This window comes from Balaenoptera borealis (assembly GCF_965194805.1).
Source record: "Balaenoptera borealis genome assembly, chromosome: 19".
Taxonomy (NCBI): Eukaryota; Metazoa; Chordata; class Mammalia; order Artiodactyla; family Balaenopteridae; genus Balaenoptera; species Balaenoptera borealis.
In genome coordinates this window covers 65,748,046-65,764,528 of record NC_138878.1, presented here as the reverse complement: position 1 = coordinate 65,764,528, position 16,483 = coordinate 65,748,046, and the positions used below count along the sequence as shown (strand labels likewise).

General features: G+C 55.0%; 2 protein-coding genes across 3 annotated transcripts; both read right to left on the bottom strand.

The window, feature by feature from the left end:
* Positions 1 to 44: 44 nt before the first annotated feature.
* Positions 45 to 2,818, bottom strand: LENG9 (leukocyte receptor cluster member 9). Of its 2 annotated transcripts, none has more exons than XM_082368122.1 (2): positions 2,208 to 2,818; positions 45 to 2,141 (listed from the first exon to the last, which is right to left on the bottom strand). In XM_082368122.1, exon 2 carries the CDS (start codon positions 1,776 to 1,778, stop codon positions 66 to 68), a length of 1,713 nt encoding a protein of 570 aa, XP_082224248.1. In that variant the 5' UTR covers positions 1,779 to 2,141; positions 2,208 to 2,818; the 3' UTR covers positions 45 to 65. The 2 variants fall into 2 exon arrangements, with proteins under 2 accessions (XP_082224248.1, XP_082224249.1); XM_082368123.1 differs by having other exon boundaries at positions 45 to 1,837; positions 2,041 to 2,784.
* A 78-nt stretch (positions 2,819 to 2,896) lies between these two features.
* CDC42EP5 (CDC42 effector protein 5) lies at positions 2,897 to 8,207 on the bottom strand. The gene is made up of 3 exons (XM_082368350.1): positions 7,796 to 8,207; positions 7,249 to 7,391; positions 2,897 to 3,428 (listed from the first exon to the last, which is right to left on the bottom strand). The coding sequence occupies exon 3, from the start codon at positions 3,426 to 3,428 to the stop codon at positions 2,967 to 2,969; it is 462 nt and encodes a 153-aa protein (XP_082224476.1). The 5' UTR covers positions 7,249 to 7,391; positions 7,796 to 8,207; the 3' UTR covers positions 2,897 to 2,966.
* Between the last annotated feature and the right edge of the window lie 8,276 nt (positions 8,208 to 16,483).

Here is a 16,483-nt window from a genome sequence, read left to right as displayed (position 1 = left end):
CGTGCACGCTTTGTCCTTCTGCCTTGAGCTAGATTTCCTCTGGGTGCCTGTCTGGGTCCTGGCCTTTATCTCTTTTGGGGTTGAGATACCAGGGGGATCTCAGCAACGGCCTGGTAGGTGCCCCCTGACCTCCCCACGCGGCACAGCCAGAGTTTCCCCAGAGGCTGGCTCCCCAGCTCCTGCCTTGGGCTGAACCCAGGCTTGGGGAGGCCGACTTGGGAACCCTGGGGCACCTTGGCCAGGGTGAGGTGGGGGTGTGGCCCCCTGCAGGGCTGCAGCACTCTCAGCCCCCCGGCCTCCAGCCTCTGGCTGAGCACTCGGGCCATGTTCTCCAAAGGGGGGTCGGGGGGCGCACAGAGCACATGAGAGCCCAGGAATACCAGGCGCCTGAACCTCAGCCTCGGAGGGACCTGAAGCCCGGGGTCGGAGAGCACGCCTCTGAGTGCGTCGACCGCAGCCGCCAGCTCCCCGGGGCCCGCCAGCCTCAGCAGGGCCACTGTCAGGTGCAGGGCCTGAGCAGGCACTGTGAACGCCGCGCAAGCTGGTGCATTTCGTACCAGTTCTTCTTGGACCTTGGCCACCCCGGCCTGCAGCTCAGCCTCTGTCACCATGAGGGCCACGAAGTGCGTGGGGCGGGGCTGGCGAGGGCCCACAGCCCCGGCTGCTCCACCGTCCACGGGCCAGACCACGGGACCCCACTCCACTTCCGTCTCAGAGAGGCCTTCCGAGGGCCTTCCCGGGGCTACCACAGCCGGCAGCTCCCCACCCGGGGGCTCCAGGTCCCCGGTAGCGGCGGCGGCTGGCTTCAGCGCCCTTCTTGGCTGCATCCACGGGGAACCTTGGCCTCCAGGGCCGCCCAACCCCCGCTCCTGGATCCTCGATAATGTCCCCGCCAACCCCAGGCGCCCAGCTTCGGGGCCTCCGCCATCCGGGGCCAAGGCGGCCCGGAGTCCCGTCCAAGTTGGCTGTACGCGCCCTCCCGCACCGGTGCCAAGGCAGGTCGCAGCTACGCCGTCCAGTGCGCCTCCGTCCCCGGCCGTGTCCCCACCGCTGAGCGCACCTCCGGCCCCGTACGCGTCCTCGCCGTCACTCTCGTCCCCGGTCCCGGTCCCGTGCACGTCCCCGCCCCTGTCGCCGCCGTCGTGCGCGCCCCCGGTCCCGCGCGCGTCCACGCCGTCGCTCTCACCTCCGGCTCCGTGCACGTGCTCGCCGTCGCTCGCATGCCCGGTCTGGTGCGCGTCCTCGCCGTCGCCCGCCTCTCCGACCCCGTGCGCGTCCCCACCGTCGAGCGCGTCCAGGATGGTGGGCCCGCGGCCCGCAGCCAAGCCCGAGCCGAAGACGAGGTCCGTACGCGAGGCGCGGTCCCACACCAGACGGCCGCGGAAGCGGAAGTAGCGCACCCGGTGCTGCGGCACGGCCAGGACGCCCGGCCCGAGCGCCGCCAGAGGCTCGTCCCAGCAGAAGGAAAGGAAGGGCTCCTCGCGCGAGCCCAGGAAGCGGTCAACGTAGCCCACGGAGAAGTCGGCCGGGTCGAGGCGCGGGTCCCAGCGGATGCGCTGGATGACGGCCGCAGCCGTGCGCAGCGGCGGCTTCTTGGTTTTGGCCTCGGCTTCGGGCTCGCCTCTAGGCTGCGGCGGCGCCGGCGCCCCGGGGTGGGGCTGGCGGCAGCGGGCACCGAAGCGGCAGCGGCCCTCCAGGAAGAAGCGGCAGGCCGGCGGCGGCGCGGGCTCCGCGACGGGGGCCCCCACGGGCGACTCCGGCCCCCCGGCAGCCGCCATGGGAGTGGGGTGCGTTGGCGCGCTCGCCCCGCTCAGGCCGTTCCGCACCTGGGCCAGTCCTGCCGGCACGGGCGCCAGGCGCCGCTGTGACGTCACAGGCGAGGCTCAGGCCCCGCCCCGACCTGGAAAGCACCTCGCGCGTGGGACGGTCCCCCGCGGTGCCCTGGGGGCGCCTGACCCTTGCAGCCAAGCGGTTTTTATCTGTGGCCCCGACCCCGGCCCCAATAATTTACATATGCGGCCCCGCCCCCAATCCAAATACCTTACAGGTGCGGCCCCGCCTCTTCTGGCCCCTTAGCGAGCTTGGCTCCGCTCCCTAATGATTTACAAGTGCGGCCCCGCCACTCTTGCTCCTTAGAGAACCTGGCCCCGTCCCTAGTCCACAGTGCTCTAAAGGTGCTGCCCCTCCACTCTTGCTCCTTAGAGAACCTGGCCCCGTCCCTAGTCCAGTGCTTTAACGATGCGGCCCCGCGCTCTCTTGGCCCCTGAAGAGCCTGGCTCGCACCGCCCCGACACGCCTAATGATTTGCATGTGCTGCCACGCCCCTCCGGGCCCTCGTTGGGCCGCGCCCTCCGCGGGACAAGCGGACGCCTGTACGCTCAGAACGAACTTCGTAGCCCGGATTTGGGACGCAATTGTCGCCCTCGGGATAACACATCTTTGGGGAGTCCTTTTTCTACGGGGACCACGCCTCTTCCCGGCCATTTTTCCTGTGCGGCCGCTCCCGGGGTAAAGGACAGCTCGCCTGGGCTGGGTCCACTGGAGACACGGAGCTCACGGGGTCACAGCCGTAGGCCGGCCCGAGGGAGCGAGTCAGGCCGGGCCCGGGGCCGCGTCCGGCAGGCGGCGGCTGCGCGCAGCCAACACTGCTGAAAAAACCAGGCTGTGGGAGCGGCCACATCGGGACCCCGCCCCTAGGAGGGGCACCGCCCAACCACGCCCCTAGCTCTCTTAAAGGGGCCGCATCCCATTACACCAGGCTAATGCTGAGACCTCCACCCACCTGGCTGGGACCGGAACCCCACGTGACACACCTAGCTCTTAAAGGCACCAGGACCCCATCACCCCTCCCCGTACCCCCTTCCCACATGCAAAGTGAACAGACAATACCCTGGGGCACAGACCTTGTCGGTTTATGTATAAAGAAGTGGGGCGCTGGACGGTAAGGGCGCAGGGAATGGGGGTGCCTACAGGCCGATGACGTCGTCCAGCTCGAGGTCCGCGTTGGGGAGGCAGCGGGCGCTAGGGTGCTGCGCCCCGGGGCCGGGGTCCACGTCGGGCTTGGCGGCGGCGGCGCCCGGACGTTCCGCGTCCATGACGCCCAGCACTGCGTCCAGCATGGAGGGGCCCAAATCCAGGTGGAAGGACAGCAGAGGGTCGGCGGGCGCTGGCGCGCGGAGGGCGGGCGGCGGGTGCTGCGGCACGGCGGGCGGCGGCGCGGAGCGCGGGGCCCCCGCGGGCGGCGGCCGGGGCTCAGGGGGCGGCCCGCCGCCGTGGCGGCTCAGGAACGAAGTGTCTCCGAAGGCGTCGCCGCCGCGCCCCACGTGCAGAGTGTGCCGGAAGTCGCCGAGCGGCGCGGAGATGGACAGAGCGCCGCGCTCCGGCCGCTTCTTGGGCTGCGCGGGGCCCAGCTGCTTCAGGACCGGCATCTGCGGGATAGGGACGGGTTAGCACGGCCTCCCCCGGGAGGACGCTACCGAGGCCTTCCGCGTTCCCAGCCCTGGGCCTAGCACGTCGTTCAGAGGATGCTCTCCATAAATACAGGATGATGGTGGTGGGATTGCTCCCATTTTACAAGTGGGGAAACTGAGGCTCCCAGAGGTCCGAGGTCACAGCTGCTTGATTCAAATCTCAGACTCAAATTTAGGTCTGCCCATATGTTAATTCCACCAAGAACTAACGTTTGAGCTTCTTATAGGTCAGAGAACAAGCAACATGCTTCACCAAACCTTCTGGACTGCTTCCCAAACTTGACAGAAACTACAGCTTGAACACAGGGCCATCCACCCTGAAGACAGGGCAGACTCTGTCCTTTAGGTGCAGCAGACACAGTGCCCAGGGCCCACCACACTTCTAGAGGCCCGCACACATGTTTAAACATTTTAATTTATTATTATTTTTTTGAACCTCTTGTCCTTTATTGAGGCCACTGGTCCGCAGCTCCCGCAGGGCAGGGACACAGGCCCAGGTCTTCCTCTCCAGCCTCGCCTTTGGGGCCTGCAGAGCCCACAAAACCCCGGGGAGCGCAGATGAGACCCTCCCCCTCAACACATGGTGTACAGAAGCCCCTTCCCAGACGGGGCTGCCGTGTTTTATTTTAAAGCGTCTGGATTATGTTTGTCTTTATACCAACGCAGTCGTAAAATATAATTATGATATATATACATATATAATTATCTCCATGAAAGCTTTGCCTAGAACACACAAAAGTCATCATGTAGGCTGGCCTGAGGATTGTAATTTGGGAGGTTTAGGGCGGGCCTGGGAAATCTATATACTTGCACAGTATTTTATAATTTGAATTATCTGGTTTTGAAAGAAACATGTAAGTCTTACTTCTTGGAAAACAAGAGTAACAATAATAATCATGCAAATTTTGCTATTTTAAAACATGGCAAGAATGGCATAAATTCCAAACTGGCAGCTCATGAACTGTAAACTAGGTGCCCTATAGCCACATGGCTGCATCAGACCCGATGGTAAATAGATATGCCTGCCAACCTTTGCCCATATCCTGGAACTTGGCTGTTTCTATGGAACTTCTGGGAGGGACTTTGATGACCTTGTACTTTTGTTTTAACAGTCACTGTTATTATAATAATAACAATTTAAAAAAAAACAAAAAAACCTTTCCATTTGAATTGAAGCCCCACCCTTTGCCAACTGTATGAATTGGGATAAATTATGTGATCGCTCTCTGTTTGTTTTCCATCTGGAAAATGGATAAAATAACACTACCTTCCTTGCAGGACACACAGAAATACTCACTCAAAGAAAACTATATTTTTAACAGCTCCAGCTAATTGATAGTGATAGAGTTGGGGAGGGGCATGTGTTCCCAAACAAAACTGTGGAACAAAATTTAGATCAAATCCTACGAAGCAGGCAAAGCAGCCAGCCTTGTGCTTTTAGTGACCAGCACCCTGGGAAAGATCAGTGATAACGTGGAGAAAAATTAAAGCCAAAAGGATTTGAAATAATCATAGATGGATATGTTCTGAGAGCTGCCCTCTCTCCTACCCAAACACACACACACACACTTTACAGTTACTTCTCTGGAAAAACCAGTCTTGATTTACCACCTCTGTTGTGTTTCTCAAACTTCCCTGACCTCAACCTAGATGAATAAATATATTTTATTGCAATCTGGCACACAGTCACCATTCCTTCCCCACCCCCCACCCACACCCCCTACATAAGGGAAACAAACATTTTATGAATTGAGACCTACTCTTATCACGTGCTAGGCACTCAGTTTCAATTCTATTTTATAAATATGAATGAATGAATGACGCATTTATCCTGCACCATGCAGGATCTTAGTTCCCGGACCAGGGATCGAACCCACACTCCCACACCGCCCCCTGCAATGGAAGCACGGAGTCTTAACCACTGGACTGCCAGAGAACTCCCTATTATTCTTTTTTAATGCTGACCTCTGCTCATTAATGAATCTCAATCCTCAGTTTAAAAAAAAAAAAAAAATCCTGTCTCAGAGCTAGCGGCACCCCTTATCCCTGGGCAGTGAGTCATAGTTCAAAAGAGTAGAACTCAGAAAGCCAACTGCCCAGACTTGGATCTGACTGTGCCCACTGCTGTGTAACTTTGGGCAAATTACTTAACCTTTCTGACCTCACTTCCTCATCTCAAAAATGGAATGACGCTCATATAATAATTCAGTCTCTTTGCAAGAACTGGGGAGATGTTGCCCATGGGAAGTCTTAGCACAGTAGCCAGCGCACAGCAAATGCTCAGTGGAGTCCTACTTTGGATCATTCTCCCCTGTCCCAGAGAAGGAAATAGACGCTCAGAGATGGTACATGACTTGCCCAAGGTCACAAAGCCAGCTGTGTGGGACTCCAGAGCCCAGAGTTACTGCTTCCACTGCCTGCTGCCCCTTGAACTGGCGCCTCCCTGGACGGCTCTCAGCTCCTGCCTCTTCTCCCTGCCCACCCCCTACCTTGCCCCTCATCCCATCCTCCTATCGCCCTACAAGGTGACATCACTGCCATTTTCCAGCACTTAGCAGCATATTAAGATCTTGGTTTCTGACACCAAACACAACAGGTTTGCCATTGCCTTTCTGTGGGACCCGGCACTAACTTCCTCAGCCTTAAGCCTTAGTTTACTCCTCTGAAAAATGGGAAATCAGAATGCCTGTTTGCAAGCGGTTGTCGTAGAGTATACTCATCATGCTGACATTTTATTTCCCGAGCACTTATTCTGGGCCAGGCAGGGGTCTAAGTGCTTCACACAAATGAATGAACTCATTTAATCCTCCGAACAACCCAGTGAGGGGACACCGTTGTTATTTTGTCCGTTTTACAGATGTGGGTGGCACCTGAGGCACAGAGAGGTGAAGTAACTTGCCCTGGATCACACAGTAGCAAATGTTGGGGGCTGGATTTGGAACCCAGGCAGACGAACTCCGGAGTCAAAGGATGATATGAGATCGCTCACAGCCCCCAAAGGAGAGGGTGTGCAGACCCATGGAAAAAATAACGCTTTGGTATCAAAGCCAGGGATTTCCTACACCCTTGACTGTGTTTCTTTGTTTGCTTTGCTTTTTTCTTTTTCCCATTCTAGATAAGAACAATGAGTTCAAAATTGTTTTTGAAAGCTACCACTTCTCCTCTCTAGCTCTGAGACCTCGGGGGCCAGCCACTCCGCTTCTCCGAGCCTCGGTGTCCCCTTGAACAGAAGGCTCTATCTCCCTTGTTGTGTGCTTGATGCAATGAGGTCATACTCGGAAAAAGGCCGTCACAGGGCCAAGCTCCATACAGAGGGGCTGTTGTGACAATCTTAAAGCAGGCAGAGAGCAGGAGCCAGGATGGAAGCCTGGGACGCGGCGAGCGCGCGCACTCGGCTAGGCCGCCTTCCTCCCGCCTCCACCCGCCTCCACCCGCCCCCTCTCTTTCCGGGCCGAGGCTCCAGCTGCAGGGGTGGGGGGCACAGCTGGCTCACCTCTGTCCTCTCCGGGCCCCAGCCCCGCCAAGAGGAAATAACAACCCGCTCCAGATCCAGCCCGACTGGTTCTCAGCCCTTTAGGAGAGGCAATAAGGAGGGTGGGACCCAGACGGGACAGGGGGACCCGCGACTGGGAGCCCCCGACCCCCTCGGGGCTCCAGTGCGCGCTTCCTGAGGCCACGTGGCTGCGGCCCAGGATTTCAGCGGCCGCCGTCCCTTTGGCCGGCTGGCCGGCTCCCCTCCAGACCTGACCGGGGACCCTGGGCCACCACTGCCCCTTACCTCGTGGTCCTCGCTGAACCGGGCAGGCAAACTCTCAGGCTCCGGCTCAAGCTGGGAGCCCCCTCTTCTTGGTTCGGAGCCCGCCTCCGCCTCCTAGTCCCAGGCCCGCGCCTCCTTCCTTCTTCCTCCGGGCGGGATCTCACCTGGCAAAGGAAGCGTCATGCGGAACCTGGAGGGGTATCCAGGACCCAGGCGGCCGGGCCCAGAGTGCCACCGCCTTCTCTCTCAGGTTCCAGGAGTCCTGGCTCCTAGCTCTCTTGATCCTTAGCCTCAGGAGTCCAGACCCCCAGCCCCTCCTCCCTCGGACCCAGGGGTCCAGGGCCCCAGTCCCCTCCCCCCTCGGACCCAGGAGTCCGGGCCCCCAGCCCCTCCCCCCTCAGACCAGGAGTCCGGGCCCCCAGCCCCTCCCCCCTCGGACCCAGGGGTCCAGGTCCCCAGTCCCCTCCCCCCTCGGACCCAGGAATCCGGGCCCCCAGCCCCTCCCCCCTCAGACCCAGGATTCTGAGCCCCAACCCGGGCAGACCCTGGCATGGAGCCCCTTCTTTACCTGCACCGGGATCTGAAGTGTCAGCCCCTCTCGGGGGCCATGGTAGGAGCCCAAGGGGGCGCAGAGTCACCGCGCAGTCCAGCTCAGTCTGTCTGGGGCGGAGAGGGTTAAGGCGTAGGCCCCTCCCAGCCTTCCTTATCCCCCAAAAGTTTGCCTCTAGGATTTAAAGGACTAGGAAGTAGCAGTGGAAAAGCTGAGGCCCCTCCGGGCTGAGTGGGGGTGGGGGTGGGGAGGAGGCTGGCACTGGGGGTGCGCCCGCCCGAGAACACGGCAGACGGGGCGGCCCCCAGCTCGGCCCCTCCCCCTGCCAGCCTGGAATTTCCTGAAACTGGGGAAGTCTGGCTGTGTAGAAGAATAATTTCTTCCAGATTGCAGCTGTTGAGGGAGTACGTGTGGGATTGAAAGAGAGAGAGAGAGAGAAACAGACCAGGTCGGGCAGTGAGACCAGCAGAAGGATGGATGTGAGCTCGGAGGCGCAGCTCTCACCCCGCTTTGGGGAGTTCCCCGGATGAATATCCCTGCCTGGAGCTCCTCGTCCGCAGAAGGGTCATTACATCACCGAGGGCCAGTGCCCAGCGGCGCCAAGAAGAGTCAGATTTGGGTGTGAGGAAGATCCCTCAGCGGCCAGCGTGCCAGACGGCCCGACCTGGGGGAGGCAGAGGCCCCGGGGAGGCGGCTGGCTCAGCTGTGCGCTGGGGCTGGGGTGCTGGGGCTGGGGAGGGAGGGAGTGAGTTTCACAGATAACAGGGAGGTGTGGCTTGACCTGAATCTTGAAGGAGGAGCGGGAGTTCACAGGGCTGGAGACAGGAGGGAGGATATTCAGAGCGGCCGGGCCGCCGGGTGGAGCGGAGAGCACTAGAGCGCCGGCTGGAGTTCGCTTTGCCCGGAGAGATCGGCTCGAAAGCCATGGGGAGCCCACGCCTTGTCCTTTGTCCTGGGCAGGGTGCTGAGCAGGAAGAACAGGGTCGGATCCAGGTGGTAAAGGGTCCCCTCCACGATCCAGGAGGGGGGAGGAATGGAAGCAGGCTGGGACTCACACCCGAGGCAAAACTGAAGGTGGGGGTGGGGGAGTGGTCACCTGAACCTCGGTAACCACGACAAATGTTTAAATGACAGAGACAAAAAGTGACAACAACCCGGGGACTTCCCTGGCGGTCCAGTGGTTAAGACTCCGCACTTCCACTGCAGGGGGCACAGGTTCGATCCCTGGTCTGGGAACTAAGATCCTGCATGCCACGTGGCGTGGCCACAAAATAAATAAATAAACAAATAAAAGTTCTAATTATTTTCTATAGACGTTAGCTTCACATAACATAAAATGACTCATTTTAAAGCGGTATTTAGGGGACTTCCCTGGTGGCGCAGTGGTTAAGAATCCGCCTGCCAATGCAGGGGACACGGGTTCGAGCCCTGGTCCGGGAAGATCCCACATGCCGCGGAGCATCTAAGCCCGCGAGCCACAACTACTGAGCCTGTGCTCTAGAGCCCGCGAGCCACAACTACTGAGCCCGCGTGCCACAACTCCTGAAGCCCACGCGCCTAGAGCCCGTGCTCCGCAACGAGAGAAGCCACCGCAACGAGAAGCCCTCGCACCGCAACAAAGAGTGGCCCCTGCTCGCCGCAACTAGAGAAAGCCCGTGCGCAGCAACAAAGATCCAACGCAGCCAAAAATGAATAAAATAATTAATAAAAATAAATAAATAAAGTGACATTTAGTACACTCACAATGTTGTGCAACCATCACCCCTATCTAGTTCCAAAACTCTTTCATCACCTCAAAAACAAAAACAAACAAAAACAAAACAAAAAACTCTTGTACCTGTTAAGCTGTCAGCTGGGGGCTGGTCTGCTCCAAGAGGCTGCCTGCATCCTTCTGGTGTTTTCCCTGTGTCTGTCCTCTGGCAACGGTTAAGTTGAGCCCCTCTTATGCTTCAGGTCTCCCTGATTTGCAGGCCTGCCCCATCTCCCTCTTCCCTCCAGCCAGAGAAGGTCCTCTGCTTTTAGGGCTCATGTGATTGGGCTGGGCCCACCTGGAAAATACAGGCGTTATATACATATATCACCATCGGTAATGGATATGTATTAATATATTACTTGGTAATCAATCAGTACAAGTTAATACAGAAGTATACATAATTTATGTCAAGGAATTGGACTTTGCAATGCTAAGGACTGGCAAGCCTGAATTCCATAAGGCAGACTGGAAACTCTCAGTCAGGCTAGGAGCTGATGCCTCGGTCTTTGTTTCTGGTTTGGTTTGGTTGTTGTTTTGAGCCCCGCCGCGTGGCATGCAGGATCTTAGTTCCCCAACCAGGGATCAAACCCATGCCCCCTGCACTGGAAAGGCAGAGTCTTAACCACTGGACTGCCAGGGAAGTCCCTGATGCTGTGGTCTTTAAAGCAGAATTTCTTCCCCATTTTGCAGTGAAGGCCTTTCAACTGATTGGGTGAGGCCCACCCACATTCTCGAGGGCCACCTCCTTTACCTAGAGTCAGCTGGTTATAGATGTTAGTCACACCTACATAGCGTCTCCCCAGCCATACCTGGGTTAGTGTTTGGTTGGACAACCAGGTACTAGCCTGGCCAAGCGGGCAAGTAAAATGAACCATCACGCCAGGATAATCTCCCCGTCTTAAGGGTCCTAACTTTAATCTTGAGTGCAAAGTCCCTTTGCTACATGATACAACATATTCATAGGTTTCAGGGATTCATGTCTGGATATCTTTAGAGGTGCATTCTGTCTACGCCAAGGACCCTCAGAGGGCAGATCCCGGGGGATGGTGGGGTGGCCACCAAGCTGGAGAGGCTGGGAGGAGAAGCAGGCATACAAGAGATGCTAGAGACCACGCCCAGAGGAGAAGGAAGCAGGATCAGCTTCATGGGCAAGCGACCTGTGCAGTCACTGGGGTCGCCATGCCCAGAAGGGCCCTCTGCACTTGGTTTAATGGTTTCCTCTATCTTCACAGTATTAATCATTTTGAACAAGGGACCCCACATTTTCATTTGCAATGCACCCCGCAAATTAGGTAGCTGGTTCTGGACTGAAGTGCGGGAAGAGCAGGGTTCTGGGATGAAGCAGCTGAGAAAGGGTGACACTGAGAGATAAGAAAAGGGGAAGGAACTTGGACCGGGGCCGGGCAGCAGCCAGAGAAAGAGAAGGAGGAGGAGGAGAGAGATGGGTTGCAGAAGCCCGGGGAGGACGCACAGGTCCCCTCTCTGCAGTCTCAGTCTGATTAAAAAAAAAAGATCCACTGGATTTAAAAGCAAACCAGAGGTCACCGGTGGCCAGAGTGAGAACTGCCCATGGGGGCTGGGCGGGCGTAAGCCAGATTGTAGCTGGGGAGGTGAGGGAGGGAGGAGATGAAAAAGTGCAGAGGACTTGGGAGTCCGCGAGCCCGCTGTGAAAGAAAGGAGAGCAAGACAGGATGGATATCTGGCGGGAGAGGTAGGGGTCAGAGAAGGAGTTTTGTTTCTTTGCTTGGTTTGGATACATTCGCTGCTATTTTGTTTCTTTTTTGAAAAAGTAATTTTTAGTTACATAAAGGATATCCTCCTTGTAAAGAGAGAGAGGAAAATAACCCTAACTAATAAGGTTTTTTGTTTGTTTTTTTTACATAGACTTTTTTTTAACATCTTTATTGGAGTATAATTGGTTACAATGGTGTGTTAGTTTCTGCTTTATAACGAAGTGAATCAGTTATACATATACATATGTTCCCATATCTCTTCCTTCTTGCATCTCCCTCCCTCCCACTCTCCTTACCCCACCTCTCTAGGTGGTCACAAAGCACCGAGCTGATCTCCCTGTGCTATGCGACTGCTTCCCACTAGCTATCTATTTTAGGTTTGGTAGTGTATATATGTCCATGCCACTCTCTCACTTTGTCTCAGCTTACCCTTCCCCCTCCCCATGTCCTCAAGTCCATTCTCTAGTAGGTCTGTGTCTTTATTCCCGTCCTGCCCCTAGGTTCTTCATGAACATTTTTTTTTTTTAAGATTCCATATAAATATGTTTTAGCATACGGTATTTGTTTTTCCCTTTCTGACATACTTTTGATGACCTTGTCCAATCCAAGCCCCATGAAACTAGTTTGCAGTATACACCTTCCAACTGGGCTGGGCTCTTATAAACACATACACCAGTGCTTCTGCACCTCGGAGCTACTGGCATTTGGGGCTGGATCATTCTTTGTGGTGGGAGTATCCTGTGCACTGGGGGATGTTCAGCGGCGTCCAAGGCTCCACCCACTAGATGCCAGTAGCTTTGCCCTCCCCACGATTTAGGCGGCCAGCATTGTTTCCAAGTGGCCCCTGGAGGGGGGATATTGCCCCTGGTTGAGAACAGCTGATCAACGTGGTGCTCTAAGAAAACATATATTAAACACACAAAGGAACTTTTACTGGATGGTTTTGGGCTACCACTTTTTTCCCACTTATCAGTTTCTGTTGGGACTCATTCATTGCTACTACATACCGATTTAAAAAGGGGGCTTGAGCTTACTTCAGCATTTTGAAGAAAGTATATAACAACAATAATAGCAGCAAACATTTATCAAAGGCTTAGAATTTTTTAGGAGCTGTTCTAAGCTCTTTCCATATGTAACCTTAATCTTTGCAATAACTCTATGGGCGAGAGGAGGTTGGTATTATTATTCCCATTTTACAGATGGAGAAACTGAGGCACAGAGAGGGTTTTTTGGTTTGTTTGTCTCTTAATTTTTAGGTAACTTAGCTAATGCAGCCCTAAAGTTGCGCAGGCAGGATTTGAACTCAGGCAGGCTGACCCTGACTCAGAAGGAGAGATGGAAGATACAGGAGAGGTAGGTTCTATAAAGGACAGGACCCCCAGGAGCAGGGAAGAAAAGGATCTGTCCAACAGAACTTTCTGGAATGATGGGACTGTCCAGTACAGTAGTCACATGTGGCTGTTGGGTACTTGAGATGTAGCTAGTGGGGCTGAGAAAGTGAAATTTTAATTGGATTTAATTTTCATTGATTCTACATGGAAATAGCCACTGGGGGCCAGTGGTCCAGGTATTGGGTAGCCCATGTCTAGAGCACTTGAGGAGGGTTTAGCCCAGGGCAGCGGGGGCTGCCTCTTGAAGGAGCAGGAGGCAGGATAGAGGGGTGACTGCAGCCTGGGTCAGTGTACAGGTGGGGCGGTGCTTCTGGGGCTCTACCCCACTGGCCTGGATCTGGGTGAGGCAGAGGCAGGGGTGGAGGAGGTGAGGCGTTCAGCTGTGCTGGGAAGGGAGGGGAAGCTGGTTCAGATCTGAGCCCCAGACGAACTGCAGGGCAAGTCTACTGAACACTTGCTGTGTGCGGGCTCTGTTCGAAGCACTCTTTCTTATTATCTCATTTAGTCCTCATATCAACCTATGAGGCAGGTGCTATTATTATATCCATTGAGCAGATGAGGAAACTGAGTCAGCATGGCAGGGCCTCTACCAAAGGCCACGGAGAGCAGAGACCATAAGCAGGGTGACCTATGCATGGAGTTGTGGGAAGTTCCCCAGCTGCTCAGGAGTGTGGTCAGAGAATGCTGAGCGGGGAGTGACCCAGGGTTCGGGTTTTCCCATCAGGAAGTATTTCCAACAACCCAAAGGACTTTGAAAGAGCCTCATCTAGATGCAGCGGGAGAGGAGAGGAAGTCAGAGAGGGTAGGGACAGACGGGGTGAGAGAGAGAGCGAGGGAGGGAGGGAGACAGAGAGACAGAGACAGAGACAGATGACTTCCCTGGCGGTTCAGTGGTTAAGACTCCACGCTTCCACTCCAGGGGGCGAGGGTTCGATCCCTGGTCGGGGAACTGAGATCCTGCAAGTCATGCGGTGCGGCCAAAAAAAAAAAAAAAAAGAAGAAGAGCCGGAGACGGGATCTGTGCCAACAGAGGGAACCCTGGGACTGCAGCCAGTCTGGTCTGAGCTCTGTCTCTGCAGCTCCCTCCTCCTTCCAGCTGAGCTGGCTCCCAGTGCATTGCCCCCCCCACACCCCCCCTAACACACACACAGCTTGGAAGGAGTTTTATTTCCTTCCTTGGTTTGGATACATTCGCTGCTATTTTTGTTTCTTCTTTTGTAAAGTAATTTTTAGTTACATGAATGATACCTGAATACATCCTTCTTGTAAAGAGAGAAAGGAAGGATTTTTTCTTTTTTCTTTTTTTTCTTTTTTTTTGGCCACACCTCATGGCTTGTGGGATCTTCATCTCCGACCAGTGAGAGCACGGAGTCCTAACCACTGGACCTCCAGGGAATTTCCCCCCCCCCCCACCCCTTGTAAAGAGAGAAAGGAAAATAACCCTAACTAATAAGGTTTTAATGACCTCATCCCATCCAAGCCCCATGAAATTAGTTTGCAGTATACACCTTCCAACTGGGCTGGGCTCTTACAAACACAGAGACCGGCATTTCTGCACCTCGGAGCTGTTGGCGTTTGGGGCTGGATCATTCCTTGTGGTGGGAGGGTTGGGGGCCATCCTGTGTGCTGAGGGATGTTCAGCAGCGTCCCAGGGCCCCACCCACTAGATGCCAGTAGCTCCCCCACCCCACGGTCTGGACAACCAACACTGTTTCCAAATGACCATCTGCAGTTCCCTCCCCCTCTGGTTACAACCCCAGCAGGAAAAGTTCCTGGGATCCTTTGCAGGTTCTGTGAAGGAAAGGAGTAGCCTGGCACAACTGGCAAAGTTGAGGAAATAGGGAAGGGCCAAGAGATAATTGCTGCAAACTCCTGGCCAAAGTACCACGAGCCTCGGTCTTCCACCTGAGGGTGGGTCGGGGATTCCTAAGGTCCTTCCTGCCCTGCTGCTAAACGTGGGCAGGCGGGAATGCGGCCAAAGCCCGTTCACTGGTGTCAGACAGCCTTGGCTTGGAGCTCTTGCCTGTGTGACCCAGGCAAGTCACTTTTCAACTTGTAGCTTTAGTTTCTTCATCTGTGTCGGAGTTCCAAGGACCCTCACAGAAATCCTAACAATAATTCATAAAAGCAGCTATCGTTACCAAACCCAAGCGGTTTGCCAGGCTGTGTCTAGGCACATGATGGTGACGGTAATAGTCATAGCAGCTCACATCCTTGAATGAGTGCTAAATGCCAGACACTCTACTCCACACATCTCGTGTATGAACTATTTAGTTTCTCACCAAAACCCCACAAAGCAGGTCCTGGCATTATCCTCATTTGATAGATGACAAAGTAGAGGCAATCGGGTGACTTTCCCTAAGTCACAAAGTTAAATAAAGGCAGAGCTATGATCAGATCTCAGGATGCCTGGCTCAAGATCCTGTGCTCTTAGCCAAACTGCTTGCTTCCTGTGAGAAGCAGAATAGAATAATCTCTGATCACCTGCTTCCTTTGAAGCAGACACCATTATCATTGCCATTTTCCAGAAAAGCAAAGTGAGCCTCAGAGAGGCAGAATGACATTCCCAGGGACACAGCGCTAGCAAGAGGCAGATCTAGGTTTTGAAACCGGTTTGGTGTGAGCCCAATCCATTTTCTTTTGGTCATACCCAGTACCTGGTATCCTGAACCCAGTCTGGTAAAAGATAGTTCTGAGGTGGATGGGGGAAAACGAACATTATATGACACGCTGGTCTGCTCCAGTGCCTGTGATGCTGAGTGCGGGACCAACATCCTGGGCTTCTGAGCTTTATCCCTATTCTGGATGCACAGATTGTGAAGGGAGTTTGAATCATTGCCAACTACAGCCATCCCCCATAGTTTTCCAATTTACCCTCATGCTCTGACTGAATATGTCTTATCTGAATCCTGCACGGAGTCTACACAAGAGGACCAAAGATGGGGCTCAGCTGATGCCTACTTGACAACCGAGATATCGGGAAACGGGGGAGGCTGTGTTGCCTTCCCAGACGCTGACCATGGTGCTGAAACTAGACTCGACAGTCAAATCCCCATCAGCACTGTGGACAGCAGCCGCAGAACCTACCTTCCTGGGGCTGGGTCCTGATGGTGAAATAGGGAGGGTGTCCAGATACAGGTCCGGCGGTGCTGGGGCCACGCAGAGAAGGAGCCAGAATTGTTCAGGAGGCAGGGAAGCTCAATATGCAGAGATCAGACTGACCACAGAACGCTGTCATCAGGAGAAGACAACTTCTTTCCTACTCTACACTGGGGGAGGTAGAGAGGCAGCAAAATGGACGCACCCTAGACTTGGCTTGGTCATAAGGTTGTCTTTTATGGATATGCTATGGGTGTATAGTATGAGAGCAGGAAGAATGCACTCATGAAATGTCAGGGCTGTGCTGCCTCCTTTACAAACATCATTACTGTTTTTCCTATTGCAGTAAGGGTCACATAACATAAAAGCGACGGTTAACCATTTGAAAGTGTACAATTCAGTGGCATTTGGTGCGTTCACAGTCTTGTGCGACCATCACTGTTAACTGGCTCTAAGACACTTTCATCACCCCAATAGGAAACCCTGTACCCATCAGCCAGGCTTTGTCATAGAAACAAGACCAGTAGGATGCATGTGAATATATATATATATCATACTCCACACACAAATACACAGACACACACACACACACAGATTGTATGGAATATCGTCACACGATTATGGAGGCTGGCAACTCCAAAAGCTGAAGGGTGGGCTGCAGGCTGGAGACCTAGGAGAGCTGATGCTGAGGTTCAAGTCCAAAGGCAGTCTGCTGGCAGAATCCCTTCGC